Source organism: Oryx dammah, unplaced genomic scaffold (assembly GCF_014754425.2).
Source record: "Oryx dammah isolate SB20612 unplaced genomic scaffold, SCBI_Odam_1.1 HiC_scaffold_21, whole genome shotgun sequence".
Classification (NCBI taxonomy): Eukaryota; Metazoa; Chordata; class Mammalia; order Artiodactyla; family Bovidae; genus Oryx; species Oryx dammah.
The window spans coordinates 8,806,733-8,829,442 of record NW_024070205.1 but is presented as its reverse complement, the minus strand read 5'-3'; the positions used below and the strand labels follow the sequence as shown (position 1 = coordinate 8,829,442).

Here is a 22,710-nt window from a genome sequence, read left to right as displayed (position 1 = left end):
TAAGTCTGCCAATATTACAACCCTCCAAACACTCATTTGTTCAGCAAAATATACTCCAAAATATACCACTTAGTTGCCCCCATGTCAAGCTCCATTATCTGTCCCTTCTTCTGACCCTATTTTTTTTTGGGGGGGGGTCTTCCACTTTATTTTCCCTTGCTCAATGGACTTCACCTTGTCACTAATATTGTTGCATTTCCAGAATTACATGTCCCAAACCAAAAACTACTTCCTATAGGAACTTTACTCAGACACTCTGGATTTTCCTCAACTCACCTAGGTTCTGAGTCACCTAGCTAACTTTATTATTAACTCGTGTATGCTTGTTCCATATCAACTACTTTGCGAACTCTTAAGGTTCAGACCATAGTGCAGACTTCTGCAGTCTGGCTAGGGATCATCAATCACATGCTGAGAATAAGTGGGCCTGGATATTAGTGCCCTTAATCTGCAGGATGCCTGGGCCATATGTGGAAGAGCTAGAGCTCCTTGGCAGACTCCTCTGGACAGACAGCAGCCTCATCTGTCTGTCTCAGTGTTGCATGAAAAATTTCATCATTTTCTCTGTATGCCATGATGTGAACAAGGTTGGAAAGTACTTTCCTATGGAATACAAATCACCACCAGCATTACTACAATGCTGAGTACAGAGGAAGTACTCAGGAAATATGACTGATTTTTTTTCTCCATGGAGCTTCACTCTATTATTCTTTCCCAAGCTACAAGAGTCACACCTAGCTGACTTCTTTATCATTTTTACATTCCCAGTGATGTCACCAACAGCATATTTTGGTGAGAAGGTGGAATTCTCACCTCTGTCTGTACTGTGGCTGATTAATGAGTCAAGCTCTAGTGAAAAACCAACTCAAGACTTAATGGACTGACTCCACCTTCAGATGAATCCCCAACTAGGCTTCCGGAAGTCAACCTAGAAAGGTAGCAGTGCTGAGCAACTACTTTAACAATCTATGATCTCAGCGCTGCTTTAGTTACAACTTGGACCTGGGAGGAGGGTGGTCCACTCTTTTTTAAGTTTATTAAAAACAAGGTCCCTCATATTTCTATCTATATATATATGAATTAGTGCTAAAACGACTTGGGAAGTTCTTACTACAAAACTTTAAATTTCTTCTTCATTTTCATCATTAAATACTACAGGTATGAGAATTCTGCTATGCTTTAAAAAATGTTCAACTTGATAGAAATTCTAGGCAAAAGAAACACACAAAATGTGAACGCTAATATTAATGACCTGAAAACCCTAATCTGTATGTTAACGATGAATCAACTTGTAGACTTCTTCAATAAACAGATTTTTATGATCTGAATTATATCCCACATCACAGGATGAATAAAGAAAGTAAAACTGTGAGACAATATGACAGTACATCTATTCCTAATTAGTAAGTCGATTTCCTTATGGGAAGTACTGTCTCTATCACTTTTAAGTGACAATTCACTAAAGGTATCAAAAAGTAAATAAGTCAATATCATCTAAGCACTCATTATGAATTAACAAGTAAATACAGAATACTTTTCAACTCTCTAAAAAGAAGGAAAAAGGGATTAAATTTCTCTCTCCTCCTTAAGATGTAAAAGGCTTAGGACTATCTGAACCATTTTTTAAAACTAAACTTGTGACCTTTGGGCTTCCCAGGTGGTTCAGCTAGTAAAGAATCCACCTGCAATGTGGGAGAAGTGGGTTTGATCCCTGGGTTGGGAAGATCCCCTGGAGAAGGAAACGGCTACCCACTCCAGTATTCTAGCCTGGAGAAAGGAATGTATAGTCCATGGGGTGGCAAAGACTCAGACGTGACTGAGGAACTTTCACTTTCACTTTTTAGGGCAAGAGGTCAGTTTTCAAAATTTAGTGGGGAAAAAACTTGAGAGAACCCTGGAAGAGGGAAATTAAGTATTTCCCAAGGAGAGGAGAAAATTGCTTTCAGTCACATTTCTGAAAGTTACAGGGAAGCAACACAGCTTCTGCACTGCCAGATGATACTGTATCATCTTTATAATACAAACTTCTAAAGTTTTGTTTGGGAATTACCATAAAAATATAACTCATTAGGATACTGTGTTATCACGACATTTCATTTTCCAACCAACGTTCTTCTATATTATCCAACCAAGAAAAAAAAAATGTATATATTTAGAGCTTTGACTAGCAAGACAGTAACTTTAGGAGCATTTGAAATATGCTGTTTCCCAAATCTGGACATGGTATTTAGACTTTTTTTCCTTAGATAGAAAGGATATCATAAATCTGCTTTCAGTGTGTTTAAAAAGTTATTTTTAAAATCTTTAGGACTACAAAAAAGAAAAAGCGCCAATATTACAGTGACAAGCTATTTTTAGGTCTAGGTAATGAAAATTTGGCGGATATTTTTCTCTGCTTCTTAAAGTGAGCATGTACTTAGTATAATTAGGAAATATTAATTTTTCAAAAATCTATTTTTTGAAATAACAGTTACATTTAGAAACTCCAGGGATGTGAGGTCTTTATCAGTAGGAGATTAATTTTAAACTCAAACCATTCAAGAACATGCATTTCTTTTCACCTGTAAATCTTGTCAAGAATTCCTATTAAAAAAGGTAAAAAACATATCAATAGCAGTGGGACAATGACTGGTGCGTCTGGGCAACAGCTACAAGTCAAAATCATACATTCTCTTTTGAATCTTCCCACCTTCCTTGCTACAAGTTTAATCTCCATCCCAAAATGCTGGGAATTGGGAATCATTAACTATCTGAAGCAAGTGCATATTCTGAGCCTCCATTGCTGTGATATCATCTATAACAGAAGAAACTCTAGTACAAACAGGTACCTTTTAGAGGAGAAACATGAATCTATTCCCACCTGCTGCTGATCATTCAAGTGCCAAGTTTAAGCATCATGTAAGGATCATTACAACCCTTATGTCTTAATCAAAGGCTGAATCTCCCCCACCCCCTTAGCACTTTAGGGACCATTCTAGCTTTTTTTTTTTTAAGTAGGAGATAAAATTAGAATGAAGACAATTTCTAAACTTGCAACATCATTTCTCCTAAAAAGGAATGAATATATAAACTACAGGGAGAGAAGGTAACATTTAACTGTAGGCATAACTCATTTGAACATAGTTCTGTCATTTCCTGTTTCATATGAGAAAGCAGGAAATACGAGGGAAAAAAACACTAAAAATTAAATTTGACTTCTTGATAAAATTAGAGAAAAAAAATGTTATGGTATTTATCCTAATATAGCACAATATTTTAGTTTGGGAGCATTTTTTTTAAACCACTAATGACTATGAAATGAATATATTTAGAGGAAAACTAAAATAAACATGTCAAATATTGTATACTATGCTTCTGCTCCTATATATTTTAAAGACTAGATGTTTTGGACCATCATTGCTATTTTTTGAAAACAGCTAATAAATGTTTTATTTTACATGAAAAAAATACAACCAGAATCAAATTCCTTTCTTAATTCTTGCTTAATAAGGAATGTTTATTATATAAATATCAAGATTCATCTTAGGATAATTTCTAAAAGCACCACAGATTAGGAAAAATATGGCACAAGCTACAAACAGGGATATTTCCCTATTAAAACAAATATGTGAAGACTGTAATTGGTCTTACTGTTAACTAATTTGTTATAATAGAAAATTTAGATACTCAAAACTGAAACAGATTACATAAATTGTAGAAATACCATTCTTGATAAGTATTTTAAGAGGATTAAATTAAAGCAGTATTTATAATATCCCATTTGGGGATTCCTGAAGAATGTTACTGAAGTCATAACATAGCTAGTACTAAAATTAACATAATAAAGTGACAGATTACACAAGTAAAGGCAGACATTCCTATTTGGTCTAAGCATGATTTTTCCCCTTCCAAATAAGGGAGAAAGAAGGGAAAACAGCTTATTTATTTAAATATTTACTGTTTAAAAAAACATTTATTTAAATACTTATTTACTATTTAAATGATTAGTACTTAGTTAACAACAACATGAGCAGATGGGAAGTAAAATGGGAAATATGTATTTAAGCTCTAGGAAATGAACTTAATACACTTCTTTGATTTTAAGAATTACAACACAAAGTTTATTTAATAGTGGAGCTCACTAGTGACAAAAGAGTCAACATTTCTTTCTCTAGGTCACTGTAATAGTCAAGTATGAGCGAGATAAAATAAAGCATTTAACAAATCAAAGTTAAATCAGAATCTTTATGTAAAATGTCTTAAATAAAAGTTCTATATAAATTAAAACATGTTAATATCAAATCACTGAAGTGGCCAAAGGAATAATATCATATAAAGGTTTATCATAAGTAAAGATTAAAAAGAAGAAAAAAAAACTAAAAACATTTGCCTGCTAAGACAAGTACTTCTGGATTACAGATGTTAAAATAAGAGCAGCAGTTATGTACTTTACCCACACCCAGCTCAGGTACAGGGGATATTACTATACAATTATAAGACACACTTTTGAGCATTATATAAATATATGGGCACATGAGGCAAAAATGGCACTTTTTAACTCTCCCTAAAGTAACTATGTCAGACACAAATACCTTTAAGTTGCTTTACTTTATATAACAAAAACAAGACCAAACAAAAAACACAAGACAAAACCAAAAAACCTAAACTCAAAGTAAAAATTTCACAGTTAAAATAAATAAAAAACAGACATAAACATACTGAGAGTGCTTTCAAAATCTTAAGAACATGAATCTTTCCATATAAATTGCTGCATTAATATAATTTATTCAAGGATTACTTTTTAAATGAACATAACAATAACACAATATCCTCAGGAGAGAGGATATGTTTGATTATTTCTAGAAACATGCCATTCTTTTAATATTTATAGGCTGAAATAATGTCTGCATATATAGCTCAACTCTCTAAGTAAATCTTGCTATTGTCTTTCTCTTGAATGCAGCTTTTCATAATATCCAGTATCCAACCCAGTCATAAGATTTGATGGATCCTACCACTTAAAGTAGTACTGTAGAACAGTATCAAATCTTTTCTCTGTATCTACAGAGAAAGATTAATCCAGACTTCCTAGGCAATTCTCTTCAGAGAATGCTTTCACTGTGATCATTTCTTATATGAGAGTATAGGATTAGTATACTAACCTTTAAGAAAATAAATACTGGAAAATGGGGTTAAATTCTATAGGCTACCACCATGAAGGGAAACAGGCTTTAACATAAATCAAAGGAATACCTACCCAAAAAACTATGTTAGAACTGTAAGTCATAATTCTAAATAAATATGAGACAGTTGTCAAAATAATCTTTAATAAACACTTTAAATTGTCCATTGCAAAGAGCTATTATTGAACATTGTAAACTAATTCAACTTTTGTTCTGACTCATTCAAAAACTTAGTTCTTCAATTACAGATGTGCTAAATGCATGTCCAGCTCTGCCTGCACAGGATCCTGCATTTCTATTCACAAAATGACTGTGCTGTTCTGCACAAGCCAGAGGGAAGGCCGACATTATCCTACTGGCAGCCTGCTGTACATTTTCAAGTCACACTGGGTGCAAATCCTTACTTTAATTCAAACTGCAAAGTCTTAATCAATCTTTAACTATATTATTCTCATATCCGAATGATACTTGCACATTTTTTGAGTTAAATATGTTCTCTATGTTTGAATACTCGGAACTGTTTTTAAAGATGTATGCTTCACTGGGGCCCTACTCTCTTCTAGTAGTTAACCTAGATTTATAAGCCATGGATATTCAACACAGAGGGCTCAGCCAAGAAGAAACAAATTGTAGACCAAACTTAAACCACACTATCAGTCCTATAGACAGTTCATCTTAAAAGGAAAACAAATCTACAATACTGAATTGCAACATACAATTTGCCCTTAAGTAATTCAAACACAAGAAAATCCAAGTTTATAGTGCTTCCAATTTGCCCGTGGGTATTCATAGTACAAAAAGTTTTCTGCCATACAATTCAACCAAGCATTCTTACAAATAATTGCATTTAAAACTGCACATGTATATATATCTATATATTAAGTCTCTCTTTTGTATAAATAGATATATTTAAAGTCAGGTTTTGTAGCATTCAGAGGCATATCTCTTACGTAAGTTATGGTACCCTGAAAGTTAAGCATATCATGAATATTTTCAGTACCTGACAGTTATCAACTACAGAGTAATCAGGGAAACCAGAAACACAGTAGTTTATGTTTGTGATAAAGGGTTATTGACTGATGCAGTAAGAATGAACCCAACTGCCGGAATACTGAAGCAGAGGCACCCAGAGACCATCTGACTTGTTCAAGCCTGTCATCACCATCATTCATTTAGTGCTGGGAAGGCATCACATGCGGACCCAAAATGCACACAGGCTCAGTATATCACATCCACAGGTACAAATCAGAGTTCATGATCACCAACACTGGACGGTAAACACAAGACCCCTTTCTTGATCGACTTCTAAAGGAAGGGGAGAACTATGGTAGTCACCTTTCATGACAAATTAAATAATTATTAACAACAATAACTGCTTATCTTTAATATACCTTGCACTGCTAGAAGCTGCTCCTCTGTGGTCCAACGGGCATTAATTTTCTGATTTGACTACAAAATTAAAGAGAAGTTTCCTAATGAGGATATGAAGACAGACATTTTTCCAAAGTGCTTATTTTTTAAAAACTTTTCACCAAATCATAGATAAGAGATTACTAAAACTCTGATTTATGAGGATTTCATTTTTATAAGACTTAAAAAGTATATTTTGAATTACCTTTTACCAACACAAAAAAATAATGAAAGGGAAATGTACCAATTTGCGAGAAAGAAAAACATTCGCACTTACACCCTAGTCAGAGATATCAAAACTGAGAAAATCTATTAATCACTCATTTTCCAACTACAATGTTCCTATCATACACTGCATATGTTAATTTTAGCCTAGTTTTAACATTTAAAGACTTTGTTTTCTTTATAGAAGGGTGACTCTCAAATTTCTTTTCTTCATATTTAGACTAAACCTATTCTTACTCCATCAAAAATAGTGTTGTATAAATTAATGTAAAACTGTAGATAAGGCTTATGCCCTAAATTAATATTTCTCTAAATTTCTAAAGCAGAGAGTGACCGAGTATAAGAACAGATTTTCCCCCAACACTTCCTACACTCATCCCAGTATTTTTGTTTAAAAAATTTCTGTTTAAGATTTTGACTATGGCAGTATTACAGTATTAAACATCTAACCAAATTTCACTAGTATACACCCACTTCTTAGTAATCAAGAACCTTTGGCAGTAGATGGACAGACAGAAATAAGCATTCCAGCCCACAGAGGTTTACAGTAGAAACTGCCCAGATAAAATGGCCAATGTAATACACACACTGGGCAAAATAGAAAGTAGGGTTTCCTCTAAGAAGGGGTGTTGAGGTCTTATCTCAGTTGTAGTCTTAGCAATAAGAATCTCCACAGTACACAGAGATTCTGGGTAATATCAACTTTCTCACCATGAGCGAAGACATATAAGCAAGCATTTGGAAGAAAGAATGAAACATAAATTCAAAAAAAGTTATGAAAGAAGAAGGAAAAAATTAAAAAAAAAAAAAGACCTTGAGTAAAGGAGGGAAAAATAAAATATACAAAGCACTGAGTTCCAAATGATAAGATTTTAAAAAGGACAGCAAGGCAGGCCAGGCAACGTGGACAGGCCTCCAGGTTAGGATACTTGTGAGGAGGCAAAGGAATAACAGGAAACAGGCAAAGAGAAAGAGGGGAAACAGGACACACAGGAGTCGTAAGGGTGAACCAAGGCTAAAAGAGTGCAAAGGAAAAGAGAGAAGACGGAAAACCAGCAATTGTCAACACCTGGTCTCCCAAGAGGAGCAGTAAGAATGGAGGAGGAGGCAATACCTGAGTTAACACCCAGGCAATGTGATGCTACCTTGGCCGTGAAAGGTAGAACCCAAGGATAACTGGTATTGGAATCTATTTAAAACAGGTCCAGATATTTTATGGTGAATGGTTAAAAAAATAAAAGGCTGAATGTAACTTAATCTGAAATATGAAAGTAAAACTTAGGAAAATTAGTTCATTAAAAGATAGTTACCGATTCCACTTACAAGCTTTAATTTTATTTCTTGGCATACCTTTTGTGATTATACAGTGGTATAACACTCTCTAGCTTTGAAATTTACAACATGAGCGCAGAATATAGGTCATTTTTGTTTTGAAGATGTCAATGATTTTCTCAAATTTCTCTTTATTGTTCCTCAAATTATTCTTCTTTTAAATGCCTGAGGCACTATCCTTTTTTTTCCATCATTAATTCTGTTACATACCCCTCTGTCAACAATTTTGCAAGTGACTAAAGCCATTCTGTACCTTCACAGACTTCATGAAGTTTCACATCTTTTGCAAGGCTTACAATTTCATTTTGTATTTGCACTGTATTAGCAAGAGAATAACAGAGGAAGATGTTGCTGTCATGGATGGGAAGGGTAACAGCTAGGGTTAATTAGAAGAGTTAGTGAGGAGAGCCTAACTTTATAAGTGCTGAATTCACTAGTGAATAGTTTATTGTTTGGCAACCTTTGCTTCTCCATCTATCCCTTAGGCTAATGAGCATTTGGATACTGAACATCTCTTGTGATACTACATTGCACATGGTTCTTAGGATTAAAGTTAGCATATATGTGGAATATATAGAAGGACATATGTAACCTGGTGGCTCTAGTAAAGAATCCACCCACCAATGCAGGAAATGCGGGTTCAATTCCTGGGTCAGCAAGATCCCCTGGAGAAGGAAATGGCAACCCGTCCTATATTCTTGCCTAGGAAATCCCATGGACAGAGGAGACTGGCAGGCTACAGTCTATGGGGTCGCAAAGACTTGGACATGACTTAAGTGACTAAACGACAACAACAAACAGTGACAAAAACATCCAGCATAGTGCCTGAGCGAACATAAATTAAAGCTGATCAATCAATGTTTGTTCAACTTGAAAGGCAGAAAATGGAGGAAAAGGTATCATTAATGAAAAGGGAACAAAAAGTAAAAAAGAAATAACATGCCCTATGAAGACTTATTTTTGGCTTTCAAGCAAATCGGGAGATGGGATAAACACAAGTAACTATTATTGAAAACAGTATACTGGGGATTCAAAGATGAGAGGGAAAAGTCAAAATGATTACAATGGGGAAAAATCAAAGTTGAAGGGACTGCAGTCAGAGATGGATTTAAGAACATAAGTTCCTAAAAGGTAAAAATGAGGAGAAGGCATACCATGTTCAGGAACAAGAGGATTTTTGTTAGGAAGCAGTGACAAATAAGCCTGGAAGGTTGGTGATACTTAACTAAACCAAAATATGGTGAGGTCCAGTTCTGCAAGAGCTGAGAACACCAGGGCTGATGAGTTCATACTAGATATAATGAGCAATCTGGGGAAAGCAGGGAGCAAAGAGAGAAGGGTAGGATTATGAGCAGAATAAGACTTTTAAGCCTAGAAAGCTGGGAGAAGGGTGATGCTTTTAAGGACTTAGGATTTGGGAGATGTGGGAAGGCAAGGCTAAGAGGAGGAATTTAACTTGGGATACACTGAAAATAAGGTATTAGGCAGGAGGCTAAAAGATTCATCTATTCAAATACTTTTTTTTAAAGTGTCTGGAAAATGCTTATGAGGAAAAACAATGCAATCAGCTTACTCAGATGAAAGGTTCTAAAATCAGACCTGAATTTAAAAAATTTTTTTTTCTTCCAAAATTACCCTTGAAATGTTCTTACAAAGGTAGCCATGGAGATAGGCAGTCTCGCAGAAAGTCCACGCTGGCAGTTATTTTTTCAGTACTGGAAAGGGCCACTAGTTTCTCAGTTATACCCCAGATGAAGCCTTTGGCTCAAATTTAGAACAGTAGTAAATGAAAAATATAAATACCTATGTAAATACTAGAACATCGTTCAGTTCGAGGAAATGCTCAGGAGGATGTGAAAGCTAAAACTGACTAAAGGAATGCTGGATTCACAGTTCCCAGCTTGTCACTATTCACTCTGGGTCATACACTCAATAAATGGAGTTCAGGCAGAATTGCCAGCACTGTTGCATTTGCTGTTACTAAACATACTCTCTCTTTTTTATTTGGTTGAGTTTATGTCATTTAAATGTATATATGATATGACTTTAATACAGCAAAGTGATAAGGTTGTATCAGATTTCCAAAACAGAAGAGAAATACATCCTGAGGATAAAAACTTGGACAATGTCTTTATTTACATAGAGTAAGAAAAATTATAGCTGAGAAGGGAAAATAATAGTTATAAAAGTTAAAGTAAGAAGGTGGTCATCATTATGTGAAAGGCTCAGAAATAGGCAAGGGAAATGAGTTAGAGGTGTGGAATTTGGTCATTAAGACCAATGTTAACGTTTAAGAAGACACTTCAGTGGAAAAATGCAGAGGATGACTTGAAACTGTATGGAATTAAACAGTCTATGTGCTACAAAATGGAAACAGTGGAAGAAAGGAAAGGCTGTAGGAATAAGAGGGTCAACATTTTAAAAACATATAGAATTCCTTAAGTTACTGATTTTTGTATTTTAGAGCTAAGAAAGTTTGGTAGAGATGTGTTTAACTTAAGGAAAGGACAACTAGACTATATCCAGGAATCTAAAATTCTGTGGTAGTTATGGCTAGCTATGAGGTACCACTGAACACATTCTTTTTCTTAAAAATAATAGAACAGCAATGTAAAACAACCCAGTATATAATAGCAGCAATAATGTAAAAGACCCCAAAGAGCCATCTAGAAGAATCTATGGCACCCTTAGCGAGTTCAGCATCTTTACTGCATCCTTCCCCTGGCTAAATTTCTTCACGTCTTTCCCATTTTTTGTCAGTAGTAGTTTCATACTATCTCTGACTTGGAAGAGTTAAAAAAGGTTACCAGGCTACCCAGTGTTGAAAAGTCAACCCAACACCCACAAAGAAAGGATGTCACACACCTATGCATGAAAATATCCAAAGATTTGGAAACTTTAGCTTCAAAAAGCACCCCTTTCTCAGATTCTTCCTTCTGGATTCACAGATCTCCTTGCCCCTTACCTAAACTCCACCCGAATCAAAGCATAATCAAACATACCACCACTCCTTGCAACACCCTCATATACTTTCAAGGAGATACATAAACGTCTACTTTGCAAATGTTCTCTAGGTTTATCACTCGCTCTTCATTCCTACAACTAATACCTGACACTACCCAATACCTCTTTACCACTTATTTTATCTCTCACATACCTGGTATTTCAGCAGCTCTAAAGTTTCTAATTTATCTTGTATAACATGGCCAGGATAACTTTCCTAAACACAAATTTCTCATTACATCATTCCTAAATTGAAAAAACTGTAGGATCTTTTCATTTGCCTTAACTTAAAAGGCAAAGTTCTCTTCTTAGCTTTCACAAAAGCTTTTCCTAGCTTTCACAGTGGTCTTGCCCACTGATTTATAGAACAAATAAGTCCCTGTTAAACTGAACCTTATTAATACCTCTCATATATCCTGTGTATTCATCCTCTGCAACCAAGTGTGCCTTCCCAAGTAGACAACATGCTTCCTCAGAAAACAGTTTTTGTACTTCCACTGAACTCTCAGCAGTGATCAGCACAATAATGAGCTCATAATACATGCTTAGGGAATATCCAGCGTTTTTGATTTTCCCCTCTGGATTTATATTTTGAATGCACTGTTCAACATCAAACCACTGTTCACATTCCTTCCATCTGCCCTTTTAGGATTATGCAAAAATCCTACTCACCCTTCAGCTGAAACTTTCCCCTCTAGGAAACTTCAGCTGAAACATCCCCCTTTAGGAAATGCTCTCTGATTATCCTACTTGAACAATAGCCACTTGTTTTATTAATATCCTTCACTTATAAATTTATAAATTTAATGTTTGTCTTCTAATATCTAGACTATAAATTCTTTTTTAAAAAGTAAATGCAAAAAATCTATCCTTCCTCTTTTTCAGGTGTCGCCTCTGCTCCCCCTCACACAGAGCCTAATGCAGGTGTCTTATAAAAAACAAATGATCAACAAATACTTAGGTAAGTGAATTAACTTTCTTCACCAATTTTTCCCTAAATGAAAATAACAAATACAACCAAATGAATAAGTAAAGCATCTTACTTACTTACTAAAAGTAACTGTTTAGTTCCAGCTGAGTTACATCATTTAGTAGCTTGTTGTTTAAAAGGTTAATAAAATTATTTTATTAGGTATTAGGGAGAACTTTTTTAGGTTGGGTATCAGCTAACCTAAAGGTAAGAGGACAAGATACATGATTTTTCAAGGTTTTTACTATAACTGTTAATCTAGTGTTTTGAAATAGATCTATTCAGGTTGTTCTCCCCTATAAAGCAATAGGAACAATATGATACCTACAAATATATCCAGGGCATTTTCTAGATGATAAAACATACATACATTTTTCAAGTGCATGTGAGTTCAAAATCAACCTCAATGTATATTATACAAACTTCAATGTATGGACCGCAGTGCATTAAGGTTTTGGCTGTTTCATTTTGATCATTATTTTTACAATAAACCAAGAGATGTAATAAATGGTAACTTGTAACCAATAACTACATTTATATGTGGGAATCTAACATACACTTTTACTATTATATAAAAACTTCCAAAGAGGCAGCATCACATCAATCTAGGACTCCAACTGGACTCCTAGAATCTAAATCACAGCCAGAGGATCACTATTTACTATGATGTGTGACCTTGATCAAGTCAGTTATTCTCTCTGAGGCCCAGCTCCCTCATGCAAAATAACAGTATTTACTTCATCTAATTCTTTGGACTTAAGTGAGCATAAAAAGAGGCAGCATACAGTAAAGTTATAAATGCTATTATACCTTCACATCTTACTTTATATAATGTTAATGAATGAGACTATCCTGCAATTTTCTGAAAAATTTGAGATTAGAATTTTATTTCCTTGAAAATTTGGTAGACTTTTTCTATAAAATTGTCTTGGCCTGCTGTTTTTCTATGAGAAAAATGTACACTGTTTCTTCAATTATTTAATGGTTATACATTATTCAGTTTTCGTCCTTTTTAAGATAATTTTGGTAAACCATATATTCCTAGGAATTTCTAAGTTTTGTGTAAATTTTCAAACTTATTGGCATAAAGTTCTTCAAGCTATTCCAATAAGGTTTTCAATATCTGCTATATTCTTTAATTTTTAAATTACAAACTCATAGTAATATACAAACATTTTAAGTGTTTTGCTTTTATGCATTTTGTAATGGTTGGATGCCATCACTGACTCAATGGCCATGAGTTTGAGCAAACTCAGGGAGATAGTGAAGGACAGGGAAGCCTGGCACGCTGCAGTTCATGGGGTCGAAGAGAGAACAACAACAATGTGTAATTAAATATTAAGTTAATTTCAATACAAAATTTTAAATGAATTTTTTTGATGTAATAATTTAACATAAAGCAGTTCTCTTTGTATTACACTGCTAAGTCACTTCAGTCGTGTCCAACTCTATGTGACTCCATAGACGGCAGCCCACTAGGCTCCTCTGTCTCTGGGATTCTCCAGGCAATAATACTGGAGTGGGTTGCCATTTCCTTCTCCAATGCATGAAAGTGAAAAGTGAAAGTAAAGTCGCCCAGTCATGCCCGACTCTTAGTGACCCCATGGACTGCAGCCCACCAGGCTCCTCCATCCATGGGATTTTCCAGGCAAGAGTACTGGAGTGGGGTGCCATTGCCTTCTCCGTGTATTACACTATCATTATTTAAATATCACTAGACTGTCAGTTTACCTCTGGGTTTGCAATGAGATATTATCTACATATATTTCATTCTTTTCCATTGCCTAACCTTCTTGAAAGAGACTATTCAAAACAAACAAAAACAACTTCCTTCATAATGATTCTTCCTTTCTAGAAGATTCTAGGGAGTAAGATGGCATATGAAGTACTACTTTTCTGCCTGCCACTCCCCCCCGCCCAAACATAATTCAATTGTAGATATTTCAGACAATCTGCTATCTGGAGGGAAAAAAATCCCATTAGGACCAAATAGGATTATTTGATTATTACATACATAGAAAAGTAAGGCCAGGATATGAAGCATAACATAGGAGTCTTAAAAAAAAGAGAAAGAGAAAAGATTTTATAATAGAAGCTTCTGTAAAAAGGTATGATTGGACAATAAGCATTTAAATACACCCTTAGACATCACCAATATAAAAAACATATTAAGTTTTAGGAGAAGTACAAGTAAGACTTGAGAAAATGGCCAATCTATATCTCGTATTTGGATTTCGTATTTTCCAGGATATAAATCCACACACTAAAATCCTAACTGGAAACCTGAGCCAATAAACAAATATCCAACACTAAAGTAAAATTTTGTTAAAACTGTTAAAATGAGCTCCTTGTGATCTTTTTCTTCCTGTTACCAATTTACACAGGTAGCAAACAGCTTTGAGCAAACATTGCTATTGACCCCAAAATGCACTTCTCCATCAACGACCTTCCAGTTTCACACGCACTGGGCCTACTATTATAGCTATTTTGTGTGCCTGATTTCACGTGCTAAAGACAGTAATGGAATGATTTAACTTAAATCATTAGCCAAGTCTCAAGAGACTACTTATTTAAATCACAAAATAGAGACATAATAAATTATCTATATAATGAAACCTTCAAAGCGCACATGTAACCAAAATATAGTAGTTGAACACTGAATAACTCAAAAAACAAGGTTGCACCATACTTAGTCACATATACTCTTCAATAACATACCTCAGGAGGCTTGAATTCTTCAATTCCACCTTCCATTTTCTGTTTAAGCGCACTGTTTACTTGCTTAGCATTCTGAACCTTCAAAAAACAGCCAAAAATATGAATCACATCATGTACTTAGGTGAATTTTTGAGTATTAACAAGTGAAAAGGATATATATTAAAAACCTGTTTCCCCAGGGGGATAGAACACTTATCGCACTTAGGGTGGAATACACCACTCATTCAAGTAGCATACACATCAACTATATACATACCTAACAGACTAATTGACACAGTTCATAAAAAATAATTTAATTCTCACAACTACTCTGTGAAGTAAGTATAATCAGTTCTGTTATAAGCTGACATATGCATTCTCAAAAGCCACAGTACTATGCAAACTGCACAGTAAAAACCACAGGGCTTATGGGGAAAAAGAGCTTGAGACACAACACTCAAAAACTTCATCAATTACACACAGCACAGTTCTAAACAGTAAGGAAATTCACCATTGATACAATAAAGATGATGCTTTACCTTAAAAGGTTGCTTACATAAGCGGCTGCCAAAACAACTACAACTTGTGAATTATTGGGAAGTGGTAGAAGAGTTATTTGAAATCAGATGAAAAGTTTTAACACCAGATGTGGGTGTGTATGGCAAATAACACAGTATATGCCCACACAGTTCAAATGGGAACTGTGTGGGCATACACTCAGCTAGGTGTAGTTCTTCACTAACAAAAATCGCATGTAAGCAAATGCAAAAGTCACATTATGTTCAAATTGTGCCCATGTATATCAATGATGTTGGAACAGATTCATGCTTTCAAAACAAGCACTAGAGCAAAACTGGACTTCGATTTAAACAGCAGAAATGAAGGAGTGGTGGTGGTACACAAGACGGGTCAAAGAAATAACTTGGAAACAGAATTAAGACATCTTTGTAAACAATTGATTGTGGAGAATTAGGGAGAAGGAGGAATCAAGGATAATAACTGTTTCGTCACTGGCTGGAGTAACTGAGTATACATGGTGCTATTCAACCAGACAGGGAGTGCAAAAAGGGGAACAGATTACTCGTGGACATGGAAGAAATCAGTCTGGACACTGCTTATGAGATGTTTGGGATCATAAATGGTAGAATTTGTAAATCTAAGAATGTAAATCTTCACTATGTTACACATCAAATGAATATCCAAGAAAGGAACTTAAAGCTTTAAAAAACTTCTTTCACAAGAATCAACAAAGGACTTTTCTGGTGATCCAGTGGCTAAGAATCCACAGAGGACACAGGTTCAATCCCTGGTCCAGGAAGATTCCATGTGCCATAGAGCAACTAAGCCTGTGAGCCACAACTACTGAAGCCTGTGCTTGGCAAGGAGAAAAACCACTACAATAAGAAGTCCGCGCGCCAGAACGAAGAGTAGCCCCTGCTCACAGCCACCAGAGAAAGCCCTCATGCAGCCCAGAGACTCAGCACAGCCGAAAATAAATAAACAAACAATTTTTAAAAAAATCAATAAAAGTAGCTTGTAAGTGAAGTAATAGTGGAGTAGTAGTACTGATGACTCAGTATGATTTACAGGTGGCTGAGAACATTTTATTCATTATTTAAAAAAATTCTGAGTACTTTAAAAATATCACAGGTAAAGTGTTTTAGAAATTCTCTAAAGAGAAGGGGTGCTGTGGGTTGGAAGATGAGAGTCTTCTACACACATTTATGGTTTGACTAAAGGAAAAGCATTCAATCAAATATATACTATATATACTTGAGAATCCAGCATCATAAGTCAAAAGAAAGGAATTCTAAGGAGGAGGAGGTGGCTTTCAAAAGAGATAAGAACCAAGAAGAGGGCACTCGACTGGGCAACTTGTTCATAAACAATCTTAAGACAGCTTATTCAGTGGCAGAAGTGGGATGGGATGTGGGACAGAAACTAGATTGGGAAGCCTCTGAAAATAAGTGGTAAGAAAGCAGAGGAAGCTAATGTGGTAGATTTTGTTATTTATTCTGGAACTTTGCTGGAGAAGAAAACAGAAATATAAAAGCAGTTTGGGTAAGTAACCAGGGTCAAGGGGTAGAGAAATCTGAATGTTTAGGATAGAGAAAAACCATCTTGGTCCCATACTACCCTGTTGCAAAGTTCATACATTATACGGAAGTGGTAACAATATTAACTCTAACGGTGCATACTGTGATATCTAAACAAGGATGACACTGTAAGCTAAGGATGCATGTTGTAATCCCTAAAGCAACTACAAAAAAAAAAAAAAAAAAAAACAAGAAGAGATATAGCTTAAAAATATAAATATGACCATGTTATACACCTCTTTTAAATTCTTCAGTAGCTTCCTCACTCATGATGAATTTTAAATTTAATATGCCCTTCCTATAAATTTCTGTCTAGCTCTTCAAATAACCTGCTAAAGGCAAGTAGGAATTAATGAAGCATTTTAAGATGAGTGATCTTGATTACACCAGTATTTTAAAAGAATAACATTGATGAAATGTGTAACAAGGGACTGAGAAGAGGTAGATAGCAAGGAGAATCAACATGATAGTTATACTCAGAAAAGAGGTGGTAAGGGCCATAACAAGGATAGGAGTGATGAGATTAAAAAGCTGGGGGTTGATTTAAAGGAAATTTCAGAGATAAAATAATCTACCACTTGAATTTGTGTGTGTTGAGAGAGTAATACAGGCAAGGGATGAGTAAAAGATAAATTCAGATGTTTCAACAAACAAGGAACAGAAAAAAAAATCTTTGGGGAGTTAGATGAGATGTCTAACAGGTAGTTGGAAATATAGCTATAGAGCTTAGGAGAAAAGCCACAACTTAGGAAGTAAACTCAGAAGTCACTGGCAAAGTTGGTTAATTTATACCAAGAAAGCCCAGTCTTAAAACAACAACAGAAATAAATAAATAAATAAATAAATAAAGGAAAAGCCAGAGAAAGACTGGAGACCTAATAACAACCAATAATCAGTACATATTATGTGCAAGGCACTGATGTTTTAAGCATTTACCCTATATTACCGTGTTTAATTCCTCCCAACCAAAATATCATTATCCTTATTTTAAGACAGAAAACTGAAGTTGAGAGAAGTTAAACAGCTCCCCTAGGGTTGTGCAGGAAGTAGACAGTGTAGCTAGGTTTAGAATTTAAGATCAAGGACTCTAAAACCTTATCCACTACCTGATTATGCTAAAGAAACTTTTAAATAATACTGCTGCTACTACTACTGGTGCTAATGATGACAATCCATAAGTGTTATCTCAAATAATTCTCAACAATCTGCAAGAGAAGAAAGATTATTATCTTCAATTTTATAAATAAAAAATGGAAGCTTAGATTCTATTATTTCCCAGCATCACAGAGCTAACAGTAGCAATGCTGGGATTCAAATCTAAAATACTCAGTGGCACCTTATAATTTGAAAGCAAGGTAAATAAGAAAGATAAAGCTTATGTAACTGAGTGGTTGAGAAAATCTGTAAAAAAAAAACTGAGTTTACAGGGATAAAGTAAGTAAGCAAAATGGACAGAATCATCAAAAATAATTTTTATAAAATACCTGACGTTTTAAAGAGATCAACTCCATGTCCAGTTGCCTCAGGATGGTGTTGGCTGCATTGGGGCTACAGGAAACAGCTACCACATCTTCTTGGGTTAAATACATGCCCTTAGGTGGACGGCACTTAGAACGCTGCGAATGATGGCGGTGTTGTAAACTCTGATATTCTCTCCTCCCAAGTCCAATCTTGCTAGTTTGGACAGGCTGGTCAGTATTACCCTGGAAGAAAAAATAATAACAGCTCATCTGGGTTTTTATACAGGTATAAGTTGAAAACAGTCTATTACTAACAGATTACTAATAGTAGTATCTGTTACATTAAGTGTACCTACTAAATACTTCTAACCAATTATATTACATATGAGTCCAAACACACACACACATAACAACTATCAATTAGGGGGAAATGAGCATTCAATTAGGGGGAAATGAGCATACAACATAACGTGTGTTTCATTAATCCACTCAATAAAATGTTAGGTTTCTATGCCCAGAAGACTATGAACAAATGAAAAAATAAGGTGGATTTTACATTATTTCAGTTTGCTTCATGATTTCAAGAGGGGATATATTTTCTCTCAGCAATAAGGGGGTGGTGCGTAAGCTACAACTTACTAAGTGCAAAGTTTTAAAGAAAGTAAAAAAAGGGGCAAATTAGGAATCATGACAACTGGTAGCTCAGACAACTGGTAAAAAAGAGATAACATTTTATTCTCACTTCAGAGTTGTTGAAAGAGAACTATGCCTCTAAAAATTAAAAAGAGCACAAGATTATTTTAATACTAACAACATTTCTAAACTCCAAGTCTATTTACCTGTGAATAAAGTAACACTGAAATTTTCACTTTGGAAGAGGTTTAAAAAGCTCTAATAATGATCACCATGAACTTTTAAGTAGGATTTCGTTCTTATATTTGCAATATTCTTAAAAACTGTGATGTAAAAATACAATGCTATTCTGTGCTTCTAAGATAGGAATCCATTAGAAACTGTGTCCCATTAGGCTGAAGACAATATACTGAATAGATTTAATAATTCATTAAAAAAGGAACTCTGTGTAAAAGTCATAATATAATTATATAGTACCCAGTACTGTAATTCACTCTGTTCCTTAAAACTCAATTCAAAGCAACACATGACAGATTTGATGTTCAGGGAAAATCCTCCCAGTGTAGCACTCCTAAAATTGCTAGATCAAGTATTTTAAAAAATCTTTTAAAATTCATTTCTGAGCTGGCAGAGAAGTGAAGAAATCCCTCAGAGACCAGAAATGATGAGAAAGCAAGAGATAAGCAGGGATGCAGGAGCTGACACTTGCCTAAAGAACAACGGACAACAGGTGAAGAGCACAAGAGTGAAAGCCAGAACTCTGGAAGGGGAGGGGGCTCCAACATCAGGCAAAGTCGGAAAAATGACCCTGCTCTGCAAAGGGAGGATGATTTAAAGAAAGTCAAGACCACTTCAACCTTGGCTCAAAGCAAAGCAAAGAAACCAAAAAGAGTCTTTCCTGAATCCCTAGCCACAGGCCTATATTCAGACAGGTTTGGAGACTAAATTTATATGAACTGTCTGGCCTGAAAAACCTCAAATCAAAAATTTACTTTAGAGTGTCTCAGGTTGGTAGGGCTTTCAGTTAGCAGAAGTAAATGCAAGCTGTCTTTAGAAGAATGCACTGTAAATGCAGGTCTTGAAAATTTTCAACAAACATGTTCCAAGGAAAATGAGCTCACAACTACAAACTGCCAAACAAGCCTCCTGAGTAAAACACTGCAGAAGGCAAACAACAGAATTACATCTACAGAGATCACAACTATTATAATTACTGGATAAAGAGAATACAATAAAGATGTTATACATGTACAAAGAAAGAAAGAATCGAAAATATGGAATATTCTTATAAGAAATGAGTCCATCAAAACTGACCAAGCAGACAGGCAAAAAAACCAAACAGAACATCTGGAAATAAAAAATATTATAAATCAGATTAGAAATTCAATGGATGGGTTACTCAGCAGACTGGACAGAGCTCAAAAGAAAATCAGTGACTCTGAAAGCACCTATGAGGAAAATGCCCAAAACACAGCATGGAAGTATGGGACGACATGGGATACCTGAGTGATCGAGACATGTGAAAAGTCCATTACCTTTCCAAAAGAATTCTCAAAAGAAAGCATAGAGAGGATGAAGGAGGCTTTAGATTCAAAGATTCAACAAATGAGAATTTTACAGAACTTAAGATAGGATTTAGAAAGTACAAAGGAATCCAAAGCAAGTTTCAAAAGAAAAAAAATCCACAGCCATATACTTCAAAATGAAACTACGGAACACTAAAGACAAAGAAGAGATCATAAAAGCAGACAAAGAAAAGTTAAATTACCTCCAAAGAAGGGTGTGGACAAGAGCACCCTCTTGCACTGTTGGTAGGAACGTAAACTGACATCACATTATGGAGATTCCTTAAAAAACCAGGAACAGAACTACCATATGACCCAACAATCCCACTAATCGGCATGTAACCTAAGAAAACCATAACTGAAAAGAGATGTTGCAGCACTATTGAAAATAGCTAGGAAGCAATCCAGATGTCCATCGACAGATGAATGGGTAAAGAAGCTGTGGTACATACCTACAATGGAATATTACTCAGCCATAAAAAAAAAAACAAAACACCATTTGAGTCAGCCCTAATGAGGCAAATGAACCTAAAGCCTGTTATAAGTCAGAAAAAGAAAAACAAATATTGTACATTAACATATATATATATATATATATATATATATATATGGAGAAGGCAATGGCACCCCGCTCCAGTACTCTTGCCTGGAAAATCCCATGGACAGAGGAGCCTGAAAGGCTGCAGTCCATGGGGTCGCTAAGAGCCGGACACGACTGGGCGACTTGACTTTCACTTTTCACTTTCATGCGTTGGAGAAGGCAATGGCAACCCACTCCAGTGTTCTTGCGTGGAGAATCCCAGGGACGGGGGAACCTGGTGGGCTGCCATCTACGGGGTTGCACAGAGTTGGACACGACTGAAGTGACTTAGCAGTAGCAGTTAGCGCACATATATATATATATACACACATATATATATAAAATCTAGAAAGATGGTACTGATGAGCCTATTTGCAGGGCAGCAGTGGAGATGCAGACAGAGAGAACAGACTTGTGGACACAGTGGGGGAAGGAGAGGGTGGGGCGAATTGAGAGAGCAGCATGGAAACATATAAATTACCATATGTAAAACAGCCAGCCAGAGGAAATTTGCTGTATGACGCAAGGAGCTCAAATCAGGTGCTCTGTGACAACCTAGAAGGGTGGGATGGGGTGGGAGGTGGGACGGAGGTCCAAGGGGGAGGAGACATATGTATACCTATGGCTGATTCATGTTGATGTATGGCAGAAACCAACACAATATTGTAAAGCAATCACAAATTTTTTTTAAATTACCTCCAAAAAAAAAAAATTTACCTCCAAAGCAATGATGGCAGACTGCCTGACAGCAGACTTCTCTAAAGCAATGACAGAAATCAGAAAGCAGCAGAATAATATCTTCAAATAGTATCAGTCAACCTAAGAGTCTAACCCCAGCAAAACTAAGGGTTTAAGAAATAGGCATTTTGGACATTCCAAAACTGACTGTGTGAATAATCAATAGACTCTCATTAAATTAATCTGTAAAAGATACACTTAGGAAAAAAGAGAAATTATTTTCAAAGAAAGGTCTAAGATTCAAGAATGAAAGGTAAGCAAAATTAAGTGTTTTAAGTATTAAAAATTGGGTAAATTTCTTGTTAGTTTAGTAAATCTAACACTGACTATATGTCTAATGTGATATATTAAAAAATAAGATGTAACTAAAACTGGAAAAAAATAGCATATAAAACAAGAAGGTAGTGGCTGAAGTCAAAGCATCTTAATGGACTTAAATTAACCAGAAACTCATTAAAAGCAACAAAATTAGACTTTTAAAGTTAAATATGCAAGATAAAACTTCCAGAGTATACAATAAGAACAGAAATATAGAAACATTCCAAACTAGTAGAGAATAAAATAAAAAAAATCAAACAAGAGACGAATTCTTGATCCAAAAAGAAAGTGAAATAGAAGATAAAAATAAGAAATAACAAAAATACAAATATTAATCATAACTGGTATAAAGGGGCTAAATTCTCTAGATAAAATAAAAAATACCACATATCTGTTCCTATAAGACATATACTTAAAATATTAAGACACAGAAATGTTGAAAGTAAGGAATAATGATATACCAGTCAAACACAACAAAAGAAAGATGACAAAGCTATCAGTTCAGTTCAGTCGCTCAGTCA

At 35.2% G+C, this 22,710-nt stretch overlaps 1 protein-coding gene across 3 annotated transcripts in view; it reads right to left on the bottom strand.

Moving 5' to 3' along the window:
- Nucleotides 1–22,710, bottom strand: part of RCOR3 (REST corepressor 3) — a 52,669-nt gene that overhangs the window by 5,275 nt on the left and 24,684 nt on the right. For all 3 annotated transcript variants that reach the window (XM_040263104.1, XM_040263103.1, XM_040263102.1), the window contains exons 8-10: nucleotides 18,380–18,598; nucleotides 14,821–14,898; nucleotides 6,554–6,611 (exon numbers count right to left, since the gene is read on the bottom strand). In XM_040263104.1, coding sequence (XP_040119038.1) covers nucleotides 6,554–6,611; nucleotides 14,821–14,898; nucleotides 18,380–18,598 — 355 coding nt within the window. The remainder of the gene's footprint in view (nucleotides 1–6,553; nucleotides 6,612–14,820; nucleotides 14,899–18,379; nucleotides 18,599–22,710) is intronic.